The following is a 16,840-nucleotide window of genomic DNA, read 5'->3' as shown; positions in this document are numbered from 1 at the left end:
CAATGCTAACCCCTTTGCAGACATCAAGAGCGCCATAGAATGCCGCGGCACTGTGTGGATCATGGAAAAAGAAATACTTAGAACGTAGCCATATCAGCCGTTCTGGCGACGGTATCTCTCATACAGGTGTCAAATGGGCACAAGTGCAGGGTAATTGACCGTTGCCACTGAAGGGTGATCTGAAGGGATAGTCACGATGCTTAACGCACTGTGACTGCAATATTGAATGCGCTCCACGAAATCAGGGTAATTCATAGCGAGAACACTAACATCTCCCGGGCAAAGTATGGCCATTCCATGTCGCGCCGAGACGTGCATGATTTATTTACGGAATCGAGATTGTGGGTCCACATTGACGGTCCCACACATCAGATCGGACGCTCCGCTGAAGATCTTGGGACTGGTTACAGAGGAGATACAGTACCTAGCGCATCATCTAGCAGCCCTCTTCCTAGTAACTATGGAGCGGTCAACAAAGGTTTGTGCCAAGGCCATGGCATGTGGACCCGAGAAAGGAAAAGCATTCGTTACAAAGTGGGTTTCACTATATATACATTATGTACACTACATCGGGATTATTCTCCATTCGTTCTATTTGATCACCTGGGATATGTAGTTATCTGTTATTCTACTGAGAATGTCTATAGCGTGAATTGTTGATTTGAATTCACATTTGTCTTGAAAGAAGAAGTTTGAATTTCGAGATGCGTCACGAATTAGCAACGATAGCCTCGCCTCATGCACGCATGCATGATAGTGCTTCAATCACGTGGCCAAAGCGGCTGCACGAGGTCAACTAACTTTTTCCGTATCTCGAATTCCAAGGTTGTAGGGACTTTTAGCCGGGATATCCTATCGATTAGTCTGGACTTTATCTTACAGGGCTACGTCACGGCTGTAAGCCTAGGCGGGGTTCAGGTTCAGAGACATCCATGAAATCTCCCCCTCAATCGTGTCCTTCATAAGGCATGCTTAAGGTTTTTGCGTCTCGATATTTGACGTTGATCTAAAGTAAGGGCCCTGCCAGTAGCCCGATCTGGACAAAGTGGCCTAATTTTGGTTATGACATTTACATACAACGCAAGGAGTGCCTAGCCGTAGTGTGATTAGGTTGCTTGATTGGTGCAAAGAGTGAAGAATCTTTAGGTCATACAGGAGCACAGCTGGGTGAATACGGTGTAACAATGGTATATATAGATAGCTGTCACTGACCTCTACTTCCAAATCGTCCCGTCAATTTACATCTCTACAATTCCACCCCCTTGAATATCCTCCCCAGTATGACGATCAACTACAAGAACACAGTGTTTCCAAATGATGTGGTTCTCTGTCAATTGATGGAAATGGCGTTTGCTAGCAAGCGCGATGCCATAGTGGACGTTCCTCGCGGTATTACGGCTAGCTATGCCCAACTTTTGACAGACGTGCTCAAAACACGTGAGAGAATATGGGCCGAAGCGCCCAGATCTATGTTCGATGATAAAGGCATCATCACGCTTGATTCGCCATTCATTTTCATTCTTAGCTCCGCAAGCTACCTTGTGCCCGTTGCAGCCTTTGCGGTCCTGTCCGTAGGAGCTGCGATATGTCCGATGTGTAAGATAAGAGGGATATTTGCACTATACTGTTCATGGCTGATACTATTTGGGCTCATAAGCACCAAATACAAAAGAAGCGGAAGCTCTGCGCTCGCTGCAGAAGGCAAATTCATCAATCGTTGTCGCCGACTCCATGCATATGAAGCATGCCTTAGGCATTCAAGAGTACGCCGCTTCGCAAGGAAGAAACATCACTATCATTCCAATTTCCTGCCAAAGCCCTAGCCCACCGACAGTATCCGATCTGAACATTCTCATTGATCCAGATTGGCAGCTAGACCCTGACCGACCAGGGGTATTAATGATGACTTCAGGGACAACAGGACCTAGCAAAGGAGTCATACACGCCCGAAAACTCTTCGCTCTCGCACACCCGAAGCTGACTAGTGAAGATGTATACCTGTGTCATCGCTCTGCAGCCTGGATGGGCGGTTTGTTGCCATTAGTCACCGGCTTATGCCGCGGAACACAATTGGAAATTGTGGAGCGTGATCCATGCCAGATCTGGGAGCGACTACGGCACGGGAGACTCACTGTTCTTCGATCAGCTCCAGTAGTGTGGTTGAACCTGATGGAATATTACCAAGAGGTAATCTGCAAGCTAGCCCCAGAAGTTATAGAGGAATACACACGTGGCGTGCGAAACCTCCGTTCAGCCAGTACCGGTTCGGGGTATCTACTACCTCATGTCCGGCGATTTTGGATGGATGAAATGGGTCTACCGATGCTTATGGTATATGCTGGAACGGAGATGGGAGGGCCGGTGACCGTCAGAAAGTCCTTAATCTACCCAGATGATGAGGTTAGTAAGACGAACGGCCTGAACCATTTTTGCGACCTGCGCTAATATGTCAAGCAGCGTCGCATTGGGGAAGCGATCAAGAATGTTACAGTCAAACTTTCTCAGGGGAATCAGGGAGAAATCCTGGTCAAAAGCCCATCCATGTTCTTGAGGTATGTTTAATTCTCCTTTGAGTATGAGGAAGACTATTTGAAGTTGACTGTGGTAGATACCTTGATAATCCGGAAGCAACAAAGGCTGCCTTTGATGAGAATGGCTTCTACAAGACAGGCGACCTAGCCCGTTGGGAGAATGATGAATATATATTGATGGGTCGTACCTCCGAATGTGAGTATAAGCGTCTAACGCATTGCCGAGGATGAGGACAAGAAAGCACTGACCAGTTAGTTGTGCGATACAACGGGCATAAAGTCCCAATGCACGACGTCGAGGCCTATATTTGGAAGCTTCCTTACATTTCTGAAGTATGTGCGCTTGCTGTTCCCGTAAGCAACAGTGCCTTCACTTCAGAGAGAGTCGGGGTTCTTGTCCGCCTTAAGGCTCTGGATGGACAAGTACACGGGCACTGCTGTGAGCACAAATTTACGCTAGAGAAGCTGAGAGAAGATCTATCAACCGAGCTGCCGTTCCCTATGCTTCCAACAGCTATGCATGTTCTCCAAGAAGGTGAAGAAATCCCGAAGACAATCTCGGACAAGGTCATCAGAAAGGAGGCAGTGAGAAAGTTTTTCCCAGGTGCAGAATGCAGCCCTCAAGCAAAGATCTGGGATGCAGAAGTCTGTCTTTCTTAATGTCGTTTAGCAGAAACCCTAGTTGTCTGATGTTCCATCTCCAAATTGATTCTCGCGAGTCATTTGAGGAAATAAGACCTCATACTCGAGCAAGCTCGGTATCGACGGTCAGAGCCAACAGTTATCTGTAGATCCGTAGATATTTCGGTCACAAGTGGCGCTGGGAAGCTGGATCATACTGTGACTACTGGTTTTGCTAAGAAACTAGAATATCTTGCCACTCGCTAGACCAGTAATAATAGACCGATAGGTATATGAGTATAATATTTCTTAATAGGATATTCAGAGATAGACTTATGGCTATTTAAGGGGGTGTAACCTCTTTACGCTAAAAAGTTAATGATAGCCTAAGATAATAGTAATCGCTACCACACGACTTAAGTACAGCTAAGGAGGTATCGTCGTTGGCTCTTCATCATCGCATTATGATATTCATTGTAGCAAGGGGATTTCAGTAATCGCTTCGTGATCCTGAGATTCGGGAACAGTTTCCATGGCTTAGTGTGGTGCAGATGGCATTGAAGGTGATTATTTCCAAAGGATGTCCAGGTCTTGGTGCGCGTGGACAACAATAGAAGAAAAATGAGACTGTTTCAGATGGACTTTCCATAGATTATGAAAGCGGTGGTGATATATTCTGCATCCAAACTCCGCTTTACTTATAAGTGGTATAAATGGCAAATTACAAAAGAAAGTCCAGGTTAGATCCCGTTAACGTATTTCACAAGCGAGCAGAACACCCGGTCAGCCGGGACACTACTGGACATATAGTAAATGCGATAAATTAATCTAATCTCAAGAACCATGAAACTTCTTAGATCATCCCTATAGAAACGTATTCTTTATGCTATCTAAAGTCTACCCTCGAGATTAGATTATTCTCTACATGTGGTTGTGTCGAGACTGAGACCGGCCGTGCTGACTCGGGCTCAAATGCTGCAACCATGATGACCGGACAGGTAGTTGTGAGGTTTGAAAGACAAAATGATTAGAGCGACGGGTGCTGGAATGTGTACTTTTTTTCTCTTACGTTTATTTTGGGGCCTTACAAATGACTTGCTATCAGACGGTTACATTGCAGTAGAAAGTTGATGTGGATCCATTTCCGGATTCCGAAGTCCTACACTAAAGTTCATTGATGTACGTTGGCCCTACCATTCGATTGGTCGGGTTCTGGTCAAACACATGATTTCCAGCCGCGGCATACACCTTGTTGTCCACATTATCAGCTAGATTCGATTCATTGCCTCGCCGACCATTGCAAAACAGGTTTTCTCAAGCTAAGTATCTGCCTCGTCCCCAGACTAATGCATAACAAATTCTTGGCGTGGCTGACATTGAACGTGCACCTAATTCACATAGATCCTTCTCCCTAAGTCCCTGTGCTTCCAACTTCGAAAGCTTGATCCTATCTTCCGAGAATCTATAAAGCATCGAAGAACATCACTCGTCATGACCATCATCTATTTAGAGTTTTCTCAAAGCCCAGTCTCCGAGGATTCGATCGCTCTCGTCACTGAAGCCCTTCAGAAGATAAATACCGACCTCATCGAGACAGAGCGAACCGAAGATAGTATCACCTTCACTTCACCCGATCATCTTGTCGACATATACGGTGACATCTTTCAATCATGGTTGAATTCAGATCCCCCGGTCATAGACACCTGGCGTATGATGGCACACTATTGACCGCTGGTTTGGGTCTTCTGGTGCTAGCCAGCCCTGTCGAGTCTTCTTCTGTTGCTGCCCCTGCTTATCGATGCTGGTGCAGATGGAGAGGGGTTTAGATATAAATGTCACAATTCAAGTTTGCTATGGAGCACTGCAGCGAACTTCGAGTCAATTCCGGTAGATCCATGGGGGTGGAAAATGGACGACACAGTGAATGGCATCTTTCAAGACAAAGAGAAGCATAAAGTGAGCGACCGCCCTGATAGCTGACACGAATGCCGAATGCATGACCAGAGTCTAGAAACCCAAAAAATCATACATTAAATCATTTGCCTCCGCGCCTTGACGATGGAGATGGGATACATGATAAGATACACTCTAGAATGTGATGGGAAACCATCTATCAAGCTCTCTACATAACCAAATAAAGATCTCTCAAATCCTGCTCAATAAAAACCAAAATGAAGCGGAATCAGTGTCTAGTACGCTAGTTAATAATGAGTTTACGCCAGACTAGGCTTAGCCGGCTCCCGGCTCCCAGCACCCCTAGCGCCCTGAGTATCCCCTCCTTCCTTCATTTCTTTTCTCCGTGGTGACCCACCATCTTCGCTTTCGAGACACATTACCTAGCTTACTGCCTGCTTCATGGATAATAAAATGACTGCCTACGGCGAGATCCAGACAACGCCATTCGGAAAATGGGATAGTCTCATTACAGACGACATGATCATTTCTAAAAGTATCGTATTTACTGAGATCTACGCTGCTGTACGTCTCAAGGATTGGTAGATTAACCTTAACTAATAACCGAGCAGAAAGATGGTATATTTTACGTGGTTGAAGCCCGCCCAGCTGATGCTGGACGGTGCTGTATTGTTCAATGGATCGACGGGCAGGCTAGAGATGTGCTACCTCCAGGTTACAGCGCGCGAACGGCAGTTCATGGGTATGGTGGAGGCGCAATCTGCCCTCTAGCGAATAACAAAACATTAGTATTTTCAGATGCAAATACTCACGGAGTTTGGATCCTCGATCCTGCGACATGCGACGTTACAATAGCCATCGTGCCAAGTCCCCAGGTCTATTTTGCTGATTTTCATGCTCAACCAGGTGAGGAAAAATGGATCTTGGCCGTTTGTGAAGAAAGTATCTATTACTTCCATAGAATATACTTTTATTATAGCTAATTATCAATTACTTGATCATTACGGTAGGGAGCAACTATACCGCCAGGTGTGGGGCGACTCAAAAAGGGCACAGTTACACCACATCTATGTATTACATAGCGGTAGCACGAGACTGGAGCTGAAAACTTATGGATCTAATTCGCATCTACAGCATGATGATCACATCACAATTACGTTACCCAGATTGCCGATCAATACGACTATAGGCCATGAAGGATTCCCAATTTTCAGCGGGCATGTTCAGCTCAATATCGTTGACCCCTTATCCATTCGATCTCACATTTAAACTGATCATGAAAATTCTCTGTTTACATGGAACTTTCTGCAGCGCAAAAGTAAGTTCTAGATTGACAGATACCACGTTTGCAATCTTTGACATCGCTAGACCCTCAGAACCCAACACGAGATATGCGGTCGTTTTTGTGTGGTTTCAATAAGAAATTGGCGATCGAGTTCATCGAGAAGTGGGAATCGGGAGTTGGCCGGTACGGGGGGAGAGATTGAGTATCATCGCGAATAGCTTCATTTTGTAAGTATTCTTAATATCATCGTGTTTGATAGTAGGGTGCTACTTTTGAATGCGAGAAGGGACTCAGTCAACTGGCTCTTGTATAGTTCACAGATCCTAGAACGGCACTGGGGGATTAGATCCTTTGCTCCATGAGTTATGGCCACGGTTGTATAGGTCGGTGGAAGAAGCATAGAAATTTTCTCTCTCTGTAATTAATGCTTCAATATGGCATAAGATCTCCGGGGTGACAAGGTGGTGAATTAATTTGGTGGTGACACCAGTGAAGGGGGTGGGGCGAGAAATTGTATTCTGAACAGACCGTGGACGCCAAATTCAAATGGTTAGTTGGGGCGACGATCAATGAACATCCTGCTCCAAGTGAGCTATCGACAGCTAAATTATTGGTTCATATTCTAGAGTATTGGCTCGATCCTACTTATTCAGATCCCTCTTCAATAAGGATTCGCTGCCTGGAAACATATATCACACCCCAAGACAAGTCCTACAAGAGTCAGCCATGACTGCTGAGGAGTCGAAATCGACATATTCCGGCACGTCGGAATATCGAAGCCATGCGCCCTCTAGCATCTCAGAGGACATTTATCCCTTGCATACTCTTGACGACACTAAAACGTTCCGTTATTTCGTGAATTGGACAATGTGCTTTAACGATGTTCTTGACCCCGAAAAATTACACCATTCTTTGTCGAGACTACTCAACATTGGGGATTGGAGAAAACTTGGGGGCCGGCTAAGGGTCAAGGTATGGAGAAAACACTCCACTTTTTCTAAAATAAACAGAACAGCCTACTGACAACGTGTAGGAGAATGGAAAGCTCGAGGTCTATGTCCCACGTCCGTTCACAGCTGAGCAGCAAGCCGTGGCATTCACTCATGCTGCTTTCAGTATGAAAATTGAGGAGCACCCGGTGGCTTGTCGTTTATCTAAGCCGACGGATCGCCCGTCTATTCAACATGTTTCTCAGGACTTCCGGCCCTTCATGGCACGGCAGGACTTTCCGGTTACGATTGAAGAAATGATACGGCAAGATGTACCTCAAATATCATTGCACATTACTTCGTTCAGTGATGCAACGCTTGTTGCTCTGACATGGCCTCACACAATGATGGACGCTTTAGGCCAACAGGCTTTATTACATAGTTGGTCGTTGGTGCTAGCTGGCGAGGAAGGAAAGGTCCCACCATTTCTCGGCGCGCGAAAGGACATTCTTTGGGAGGCACAAAGTTCAACCAACTATAGAGATCAGGGAGAGTTTGTGCTCGAACGGAAACGTCTGACGGGGATGAGTAAGGTCATGTTCATATTCCGATTTTTGTGGGACAAATTCTGGAACCCTCCCAGGGAATATCGGTTGATATTTCTTCCCAGAAATGCTTTTGAACGACTGCAAAGGCGGATCCGAGAGGAAGTCGCTGACGCCGCTCAAAGCGGTGCCCAAATTCCTTTTGTCAGCGAAGGTGACATTCTCACAGCATTTGTCACTCGCGCGGTGGCATCATCTGAGCCACATCCACGTCCGATAACTATAGCGATCATCTCGAACGCCCGGTTCCGGCTTCCACTACTGATTGAATCAGGAGGCGTATACGTCCAGAATATGTTACTTCTGGCATTCGCATTCATATCCTCTCAGCTCGCTAGAGGGCCTGCTGGACCGATTGCTCTCAGCCATCGACGTCATCTCGCTGAACAGATTACCGAGGAACAGACCCTTAATTTATTGAAGACCATGCGCCGAGATATAGAGTCTCATGGAAAACCGAGACTCGAATTTGGAGAGTCAAATGCTTGCATGATTGTATTCAATAACTTGACCAAGGCCGAAATAATCAAAGCTGCCAATTTTAGCCCAACAGTCTTACGCCAAGGCGAGGCAGGAAATTCGAGGACCAATCCTCCAGGGACTATGAAAGCATTCTTTGTCCGAGACATCAATATGCCTGTGCTTGTGATGAACTTTTTCTCTGTGCTTGGTAAAGACTATGGTGGGAACTATTGGCTCAGTGGGAGTCTCCTTCCACGGGCATGGGCAAAGATGGAGGAGGAATTGAGGAACATATGACAAATTTTTTGATCGATTCTCGTGTGTTCTGTGGCTTTCTGTCTGTCTTCCTGAGTCGTCGACCAGTGGCTGTGTTGAATTTATACGGTGTAGAAATAGGTATATGCTTTTATCTCAAACCTCTCGTCGAGCTCCTAAGAGGGTTCGCCTAATTTCAGGTCATGCGATACGGAATGCCCTTTCGAGTAGCCCCTGTGCTCTGTTATCCGAAGTAACGAGTATTACCTTCCCATTGCTGAGTTGCTGAGATATATGATAATATCATAGTTTCCAGTCTGCTAGCCTGTAAAAATTCGCTCTGTCCAATACGAGTCAAAGAATTGTAGAGACATAACCTCAGACAAGGTTAGTTAGGTAGTCAGCATACTGCCTGAGGACTCCAGGATTCGCTGCCTGTAGCAATTGTCAAGGGAATGGAGAAATGAAGGGTTGTTCGTTCGATGACGCGTCCGACTCTGGACGGTCGCCTCCTCGTTCTGCTCGCCGCCGTCAGCCAGCTTCCCCAACGGCGCCCAGAGCAGATCTTGAGAAACCAGGGAAAGAGAAGCATGACAGAGCTTGCCAGGAACTGAAAGGCATGTGTCAGGCGCGAAGAGTCCTGAAAGGGAAAAAGAACCTTTTCGACTGATTATACGAGAAGCGCGACTCGCATCCGCAAAGGTTGCCGAAATGAACCCTCGGCATTGCGATAATTTCTCAGTCCATCGGAGAGTTGATCTTACCGACGAATACCAGCCATTTTTGTGTGATAATATTTTGCGATCGCAGCGGGCATTGACCGCCCAGATGATCGCCCAGATCATATCACATATTGAGGAGATTGTGACCAATGATCTCTATCTATTGGACCGTGGGCTTCTGGTGAATGATCGCATTTCGTTTTTAAATCACAAATTATTGCGTTCTAAGCAGGAGTTGAGTCTGATTTCGAGAATATTAATAGCACCGTGATTTGATGGACCATGTTTCAGCTTAAGTTCAGTTACTGGGCATGTGACAAGCTTTCACGATTCTTACTAGGAGTAAATCAATTCCTACAAGACCGTCTCGTTGGACTCAATGTCGAGAACATTCCTGTATTTTTATTTCCCTAGGCCCGACTCCTGAGCTCCCAAGTCATGATTTTTGACTAAATGAATACTTGACCGAGTTCACATTCACAGACCAAACGAGGGGTCAACTGATATAGTAATAGCCCGGCGGTGCAGCCCCTCAAATTAACCGAGATCCCGTTGAGGTCTATCGGGATCCTGTTCTTGATTCAAGATATTTCACAGTTACTTTAAGTATGTTCTTATTCCTCATATTCATCGCGTGATGCCGCGAGAAAGTACGTGAAGCCATGTGGTCATATCGCGTGAAACTGCGTAATGCCGCGTGAATCTCGTCACAGCCTCAATCCGTACTATGTCCATATGCTGTCTGTTGATCTATCGCGCTGATAAATACCCCTCCCAGACCGCAGGACTTCGGGACTCACTTTCTAGGCCATGCAATCATATCACCCTCCTCTACTAGACTAAACCATACGTAGGCTTCAATGCACTAGGACCATTCAGCTTGTTCTGACTCTCCGCCAACCATGTCGCCTCGTGGTGACAGCATACTACGAGATTGGTGCATAAGTCTTATTTAATACAATCGCCACATGTCCTAAAGAGGTATACTAAGTCGTCGGAATGCTTTGAAATCCATTTTCCAGAGGGCGTTCTAACTCTGGCCTTTTTTACCGCGATGAAGGTAATTAAAAGAGTAAAGCACACTATTTCTAATCTTTATAGCTTCTAGAACCCGACACTATTTTATATTAACTTATATATCTTGGATATTTAGTAGAGGCTAGTAGGTCTATATAGTTAAGTTAGTTAGTGACGGCACGGTAACTAAATATAGATCCTGATAGCTAAGAATCTTTGGTTTGGAGGAATATAGATCGACTACGCACTCCGAAATTATCTAGATCTCTAATCTGATGGAAGGAAACTTGGGTACCAAGCATCAGGGTCTATGTGCGACTTTATTAACCTTCTGATTTAGCGAGCGTTGATTTTTTCCCCCTCCTATCATCTAATCTCATATGGCTGTTATCTAATTTAGTTCATAAAATTTCTCTAATATATTCCCCCTGTCTATCTAACATAGTGTGGTAGTGAATGTTATCACTTCGATTTGATAATGGAGAAGAAACAATGGATGTGAGGAAGAGGTTGGTAGAGACCATATATCACATAAAGAATCAGTAGAATCACCGCACGTCTCGATCTATCGGCATTTGGTGAAAATTTCCCTCTTCATCCTGTGCTTTGCCATCTCCACCATCATAAACAGGGATTAAGCCCTCGGGAACAGTGGGACATACTTGTGACATGGTACTCCATTTCAAATTCAGATACAGCCACCATAGAGGACCAATTTCCACACGCATAAAGCCGCTATATCTCGACTCATTTCCAGTATAGCGCCCGTCAATCATATTAACATAGCCCTGAGGTGGATCAGGTGTTTGACTGCCCCTTCCGCCGAGCCAGGGCTCAGGAATGACGGTTGCAACAATCGATTTCAGCGACGGCTCATCTATCATAAGGCACCCTTCAAAACGATAGCCTCGACCCTTGCTTGCATCTAGATACTCGGCAAAATGTTGGCGAATCTTCTCAGTTCCAGCCCCATCCCAGTACTTCTTGTTTGAGAAGATAACATCCTTGTAAGTCTCCTTCACTAATCGCTCTGCGTTCGAGTCAGGCTCTGGATCCTTCGGATTTTTATGGCGAATTGTTGCATGCAGATCTGCGTCGATACAATAGTTTCTCATCTTGGCAAGTTTGTCTAAAGCGATAGGCCACAGTTTGTCTGACTCAGTTGTATAAACCGTTCGGTATATGACATAACCCCAGGGTAATTGAAAAGGTAGTAATTTGGTAATGAATCTTTTGGGTTGACGGTTATTATCTTTGAACCAGGGCTCCTTTATCCAACGCTTTTTATAATTGCCGGTAAACTCCGGATGCGACCATCTCTGGGGCCAGGAAGGGTGGTGATAGAAAGAGTCGATGTCAATCTCGTTAACCACTTCGTTTATCTGAGCTGGGTCGAGACTCGGCGGAGAAGACGACGGTATAGTAGTGATGCGCTGGAAGTGAAAGACCATGAAATATCCGAAAATCAGTAAGAGGAGTACATAGTAGATGATTTGAAGATTCATTCTGTGGTGGAAAAAAGACTGTGAGACCCTGGGAATATAAGTGGGTATATAGGGGTGAGTGTCGCCATGGTGAGAAATGGGTGAGAGCCGCTTTAGCGCCGCGCGACCGGGGAGAATAGTGAGTGCGGAATAGGTAGGGCGAGAAGCAGGGTGCGGGTAAGAGATCACCAAAATTTGGAGTGAATTACTATAGTATCTTGGATTTTTATTCCTGACCAACTTTACATGGATCTTTCAGCTAGTCCTCTATCCTTCTCACCTCTGGTGGTATTGCATGGGTTTGAAACCAGCCTTTCAGACCGCCTACAGTGCCTCCTCGAAAGTTTGAACACACCTGGTCACCGCCCGTTCTACCGCCTACCATAATTAGCTTGCCTAGACAACTCCAGAAGCAATATATATATATATGATAGATCAATTCAAAACAATAACATCAAAACAACAACAAACCCCTATTTCTCAACGCTATTATATCGAAAATTCTAATCAAATCCAACATGAATTATACCACGTTTTCAATATGCCAGTCCCACGTGTGGAGCTCTCTCCATCTACACGCTCGCGTATATGTAGCCTCCGAACGGCAGCGAATTGGACTTATGGTCAAATTCAAGCAAAATACCCATCAATTCCACGTTCAACAATTATTACAACCTGCCGTAGAGAGGCAGCCCGTGGAAGCGAAAACCAGACGTTAAATCGGTCTGGAAGACCTCGGAAATTGACAGAAATAGAGCGAGATATGATCTATGACGCTATTCAAGAGACCCCTAGCATTACACACGAAGCTTTACTTGATCTCGTTGACCACAAGATCACGCGTGAAACCCTTCGGAGGCTTCTTAAAGAGCTTGGCCTTCGAAAATGGCGAAAGATCGAGCGACCAATGTTAACCGTGGATCACGCACGTCAACGTCTTGCGTGGGCAATGAGATACGCTCATTATACACCTGAAGAATGGGTAAGAGTCTACTGGTCGGACGAGACTTCGATTGAGCGAGGCTCTGGCGAAGCCGCGGAATGGACATTTTGTCGACCAAAATATTAAGCTTTAGCGGGCGAGGTTAAACCTATTCCTTATGGAAAGCAACTTCGGCAGATGTTCTGGGCCTCATTCTCTGGTTCTCCACGTCGAACAGCGCTCGTCCCTCTTTTTGGTCATCCAGAAGCACGACGAGGAGGGGTTAATGCGATTCGAATCCTCGAGACATATCGACTATGGCTTCCAACGTTAATATCTAATCGATCTAAATCGATCTTTATGCAAGATGGTGCCTCTACCCATACAGCTCATATTGTTCGGGATTGGCTATACGAAGAGGGCTTTATTGTGATGGATTGGCCCCCTTATTCTCCAGATCTAAATCCAATCGAGAATCTATGGGCGTTATTAAAGGATAAAGTATTAAAGCTATTTCCAGAATTATATGATATGCCGAATAACAACCACACGCGTGATTATATGATATCTTGTGCCCAGACAGCGTGGCAGGAGCTTGATCCAGAGATCTTGAAGAGCTTGTCAGATAGTATGCCTCATCGCGTGCAAGCTATTATTGAAGCACAGGGCTGGTATACCAGCTATTGATCCATAGATTATATAATCGAATTCTTGAATTCTTCCGGCAGAAAATTACATAATATAGTGTGGGTGGGGCTAGGTGTGTTCAAACTTTCGAGGAGGCACTGTACTATGTAAAGCTTACCGCCTATCAATACGCAGTGCGCTGACCAAAACTAGAACGCCGGTCAACACACGATTCTTGTACATGAATCATATTCTTAGATGACATTGGACTTGGGCGTCTTGTTTGGTATCATGGTACTATGCTTTAATTTGTCGGGAACGGATGTGAACCGCCATATAGTCATTGGCCATACGTCATTATTACTATTACACCGGTATAAGTATCATAAAGAAAGAAAGAACGGTCGGAAAGATATGCCAAAATTCAGTCATCAACAAACAATATTCTCGATATGGCCAGGAAGTTTATGACCTTATCCCCTGCGACGGAGGACGATCCATTTGCAGACGACGTTGTGGAACTAGAGACGAAGCGCAGCGCCAAACTAAGCGACCTTTTTACTTACTTTATAGATTCAGAGCAGCCTTTTTTCAGATGTCACGAAATTCGCTTTCTTGGCGTGGATGTGAAAGCTCTTCGAGATATCAATTCCTTATCATCCGAGGGGCGCCACTTTAGAACTCTCGATTCTCTTGGCTCTACCACTGCAGCCTACCCTTCAGAGGATACTCACTACAAGGTCATGAAACCTTCTCCCGATCATTTGAATAGGCAGAAATCAATTATCAAGGTTCTACACAAGAGTAGATATGTGTTATTCAGTGGACTTCCCGAACGTCCCCTTCCGGAAGTCATCCAGAAGAATGGGTATTGGAATCCAATCTTGTATGGCCCTTACGAACAGCATCCATTACCCTCCAAGGCGTACTAACGAGGTTATTTCCGGTCCACAGTGCACCCATAACTTTTTCGGGATACCTTGCGGCATGTATCTGGGACCAGACCCAACATGTGAAATGGCTTCTATTTTCGAGTGGATTAATCCAACATTCGAAGAAGGGAATCTCAATCCGCCTCATTTGAAGATATACATGACCACTACATGTAACGGAGCAGATACCATACTCAACCGAGGTGAAATGTGTATTATTATGAATTCATTCTACAGCCGAGTGTACGAACCAGGTTATGAAGGCCATTCAGTGTTTCCAGTGAGTCTTTTTTAAAGATCCTAGAGGAAATTTCAATGGCTGAAGTGTGGCTGCATAGATTCTGCTTATCTCAGAGTATTATTGGCGCCGTGTCCGCATCATTGAAGCAGTATTTGACCAGCTTCGTGACAAGTTCGTCGTAAAATTTACCCCGATTTGTGATTCTACAGAAAAGGATGAGCTTCTTTGGAATACATTCTTGCGTCATGAAGGGAGCGAGCCACAACCTTTATAATATACATCGTATAGTGTCTGAATTCACTACATTTGCTCTTAATTAGGCTAGGGAAAGAACTCTTTGCATGTAGTAAAATGATAGCTATTCTGATAAGGTTGGTTAGCTAAGGCATAGATTACTGTCTAAGTAGTCGGAAGTTTCCATGTATAGGTGTGATATATTCAATGACGAGGACTAGGTAAAATGTAATAGTCATGGACATTAGGACTTTCTGTGGCCTTTCTCAACCCATTCTCGGCCTATGTGGTCGTATAGTCTTGCGCATGCATTGATGAAAAACAAATCGGGCAAATTTATCAAAGAAACTGTCGATTGGAAGATGGAAATAGTTGTCCGAAGACTCATAGGTCAATTGTTCTCTGTGTTAGCTACAAGTCATTCCGGTCCTTCTTGCCCTTCTTACTCTTTATGCCAGTGCTAAAAGCTGCGGCAGGATCAATATAGAAAGACAGAGAGAGAGGCCTTACTATTATACTCGGATCAGGGCGAAGCGTGCCTAGCTTGACCCCGGCTATGATAGCTAAGTCTTCTTCTGGACTTCTTCCGAAGTCGTTAGCGGCGGCATCTATATGACTTAGCACGTGTCATGCACTCCTTAAGCTCGTCCTTGGGGTTCTTCTTTAGTAGTATATCTAAAGCGGTAAGAAAATTACTAGGTAGTAACTTAATTAAAGCACCCTAAGCTGTTATACATTTATTACAAATTGCCAGGCAAGGTCAGTATCCCAGGTGGGGCCGATCACCCCTAGGTGAGAATTCTCACCCCGTTCTCACCTCTATCGCCCAGTCTGCAAAGTGCTCACCTATATCACCCATACTCACCTAGCGTAAACCTGTCGCCGCTCTAGTGCAATAGGGCTTTAGAGAGAATTGGCCATGCGGATATAGTGTGGCTTAGATACGGCTAAGCGGACGGGAAGCCGTGTCCTCCACACCCTATGGTCATATGTACTGGAATCACCAGTAATAAAATATATGCAGTGCTTTTCTTTGGAGCGTTCATGCAGGCATAGCCCAGTAGTGAAAGACTGGCATCGGGAATACCTATATGTGCCCTCTATAGAAGATGAAGTTTGTTTAAAAATGGAGAGCAGTATCCTAGGCCACAGAAAGATTCATCGAATGCTTGATTAGTAGGCTCCCTTGAATGGAAGTCTATGGACACCGATCCGGCAGCCGTTTTGCACGATATTTTTAACGGTGTTACAGCTCACCAGAGATGGAGAGGAAGATTGGAATGAGAGGGAGAGCTGATCAATCTTAATACCTGTATGTATTTAGTAAAAAATAACAACCTCGCTGCTTGAAGAGCGCATATGATGATCTTAAGAAAAAGCTCAAGGGCGTAGTCATGTTGTAACCTACCTGTGCATCATTGAGAACGTCTTTTTCATCCAGGGATTTACTTTACAATCGCCCCGTCGGCTGCGGTGTCGCGGCTCTAGTTGTCTAATCTTTCATCTCCAAATTGGTTATCGCGAGCCATTTGGGTGGTCAGACCCTCTGACCGTCTCCATATTCATCAAGGGGTCAGCACCGCGCCAAGGTGAGCAGTAGACCCGATAGCCACGTACGGTGTATCAGTTGTGAGCAATCTGCAGCCAAAGCTGTAATGCTGACGGTAAACTAGGCCCAGGCCCTCGCAATAGGGCGAAAAATATAAGCATGAAGTCAATATAGTGTACAATTTTAGTTTAAATCTAGCTTGTTAATGCGAACTTCTACTTATTATTGTCAAGGATAACACACCTGTCTGCGAAAAAATTGATATTATGTGGGTAGACAATATATAAGAGAGGAGATCTATAACGGCTGGACTCTGAATTGCTCCAAGTATGGGAGCCAAGATGGCTAACTGTTGCTATCTCACGTCATCCAAATGAACCCCGCTATTTATCTCACCAAAGTCTATATAAGAGTTAACCTATATAACCGTGATTGATCCGAGCTCATGAAAGCTCATAAAAGAAATTCAATATTAGAATTTTCACCAAGCACCTTTCCTCCATATCAACC

General features: G+C 45.0%; 6 protein-coding genes across 6 annotated transcripts; 4 read left to right on the top strand and 2 right to left on the bottom strand.

The window, feature by feature from the left end:
- Positions 1–1,280: 1,280 nt before the first annotated feature.
- Positions 1,281–3,191, top strand: N7503_004253 (ANL family adenylate-forming protein; the record flags this gene model as incomplete). The annotated part of the gene is made up of 5 exons (XM_057063800.1): positions 1,281–1,596; positions 1,658–2,400; positions 2,455–2,552; positions 2,609–2,727; positions 2,788–3,191. 5 exons carry the CDS (start codon positions 1,281–1,283, stop codon positions 3,189–3,191), a joined length of 1,680 nt encoding a protein of 559 aa, XP_056924715.1.
- A 1,452-nt stretch (positions 3,192–4,643) lies between these two features.
- On the top strand, positions 4,644–4,880 carry N7503_004252 (uncharacterized protein; the record flags this gene model as incomplete). The annotated part of the gene is made up of 1 exon (XM_057063799.1): positions 4,644–4,880. The coding sequence occupies one exon, from the start codon at positions 4,644–4,646 to the stop codon at positions 4,878–4,880; it is 237 nt and encodes a 78-aa protein (XP_056924714.1).
- Positions 4,881–5,519: 639 nt separating this feature from the next.
- N7503_004251 (uncharacterized protein) lies at positions 5,520–5,837 on the top strand (the record flags this gene model as incomplete). Its single annotated transcript, XM_057063798.1, has 2 exons — positions 5,520–5,630; positions 5,682–5,837. 2 exons carry the CDS (start codon positions 5,520–5,522, stop codon positions 5,835–5,837), a joined length of 267 nt encoding a protein of 88 aa, XP_056924713.1.
- A 1,240-nt stretch (positions 5,838–7,077) lies between these two features.
- Positions 7,078–8,644, top strand: N7503_004250 (uncharacterized protein; the record flags this gene model as incomplete). Its single annotated transcript, XM_057063797.1, has 2 exons — positions 7,078–7,323; positions 7,385–8,644. The coding sequence occupies 2 exons, from the start codon at positions 7,078–7,080 to the stop codon at positions 8,642–8,644; spliced, it is 1,506 nt and encodes a 501-aa protein (XP_056924712.1).
- A 2,245-nt stretch (positions 8,645–10,889) lies between these two features.
- On the bottom strand, positions 10,890–11,456 carry N7503_004249 (uncharacterized protein; the record flags this gene model as incomplete). The annotated part of the gene is made up of 1 exon (XM_057063796.1): positions 10,890–11,456. One exon carries the CDS (start codon positions 11,454–11,456, stop codon positions 10,890–10,892), a length of 567 nt encoding a protein of 188 aa, XP_056924711.1.
- A 1,232-nt stretch (positions 11,457–12,688) lies between these two features.
- Positions 12,689–12,874, bottom strand: N7503_004248 (uncharacterized protein; the record flags this gene model as incomplete). Its single annotated transcript, XM_057063795.1, has 1 exon — positions 12,689–12,874. One exon carries the CDS (start codon positions 12,872–12,874, stop codon positions 12,689–12,691), a length of 186 nt encoding a protein of 61 aa, XP_056924710.1.
- Positions 12,875–16,840: the final 3,966 nt, after the last annotated feature.

Source organism: Penicillium pulvis (genome assembly GCF_028828015.1).
Source record: "Penicillium pulvis strain IBT 33274 chromosome Unknown contig_1_segment0_segment0, whole genome shotgun sequence".
Classification (NCBI taxonomy): domain Eukaryota; kingdom Fungi; phylum Ascomycota; class Eurotiomycetes; order Eurotiales; family Aspergillaceae; genus Penicillium; species Penicillium pulvis.
The sequence above is the reverse complement of the archived record's forward strand: the minus strand, read 5'-3'. Positions and strand labels throughout refer to the sequence as shown.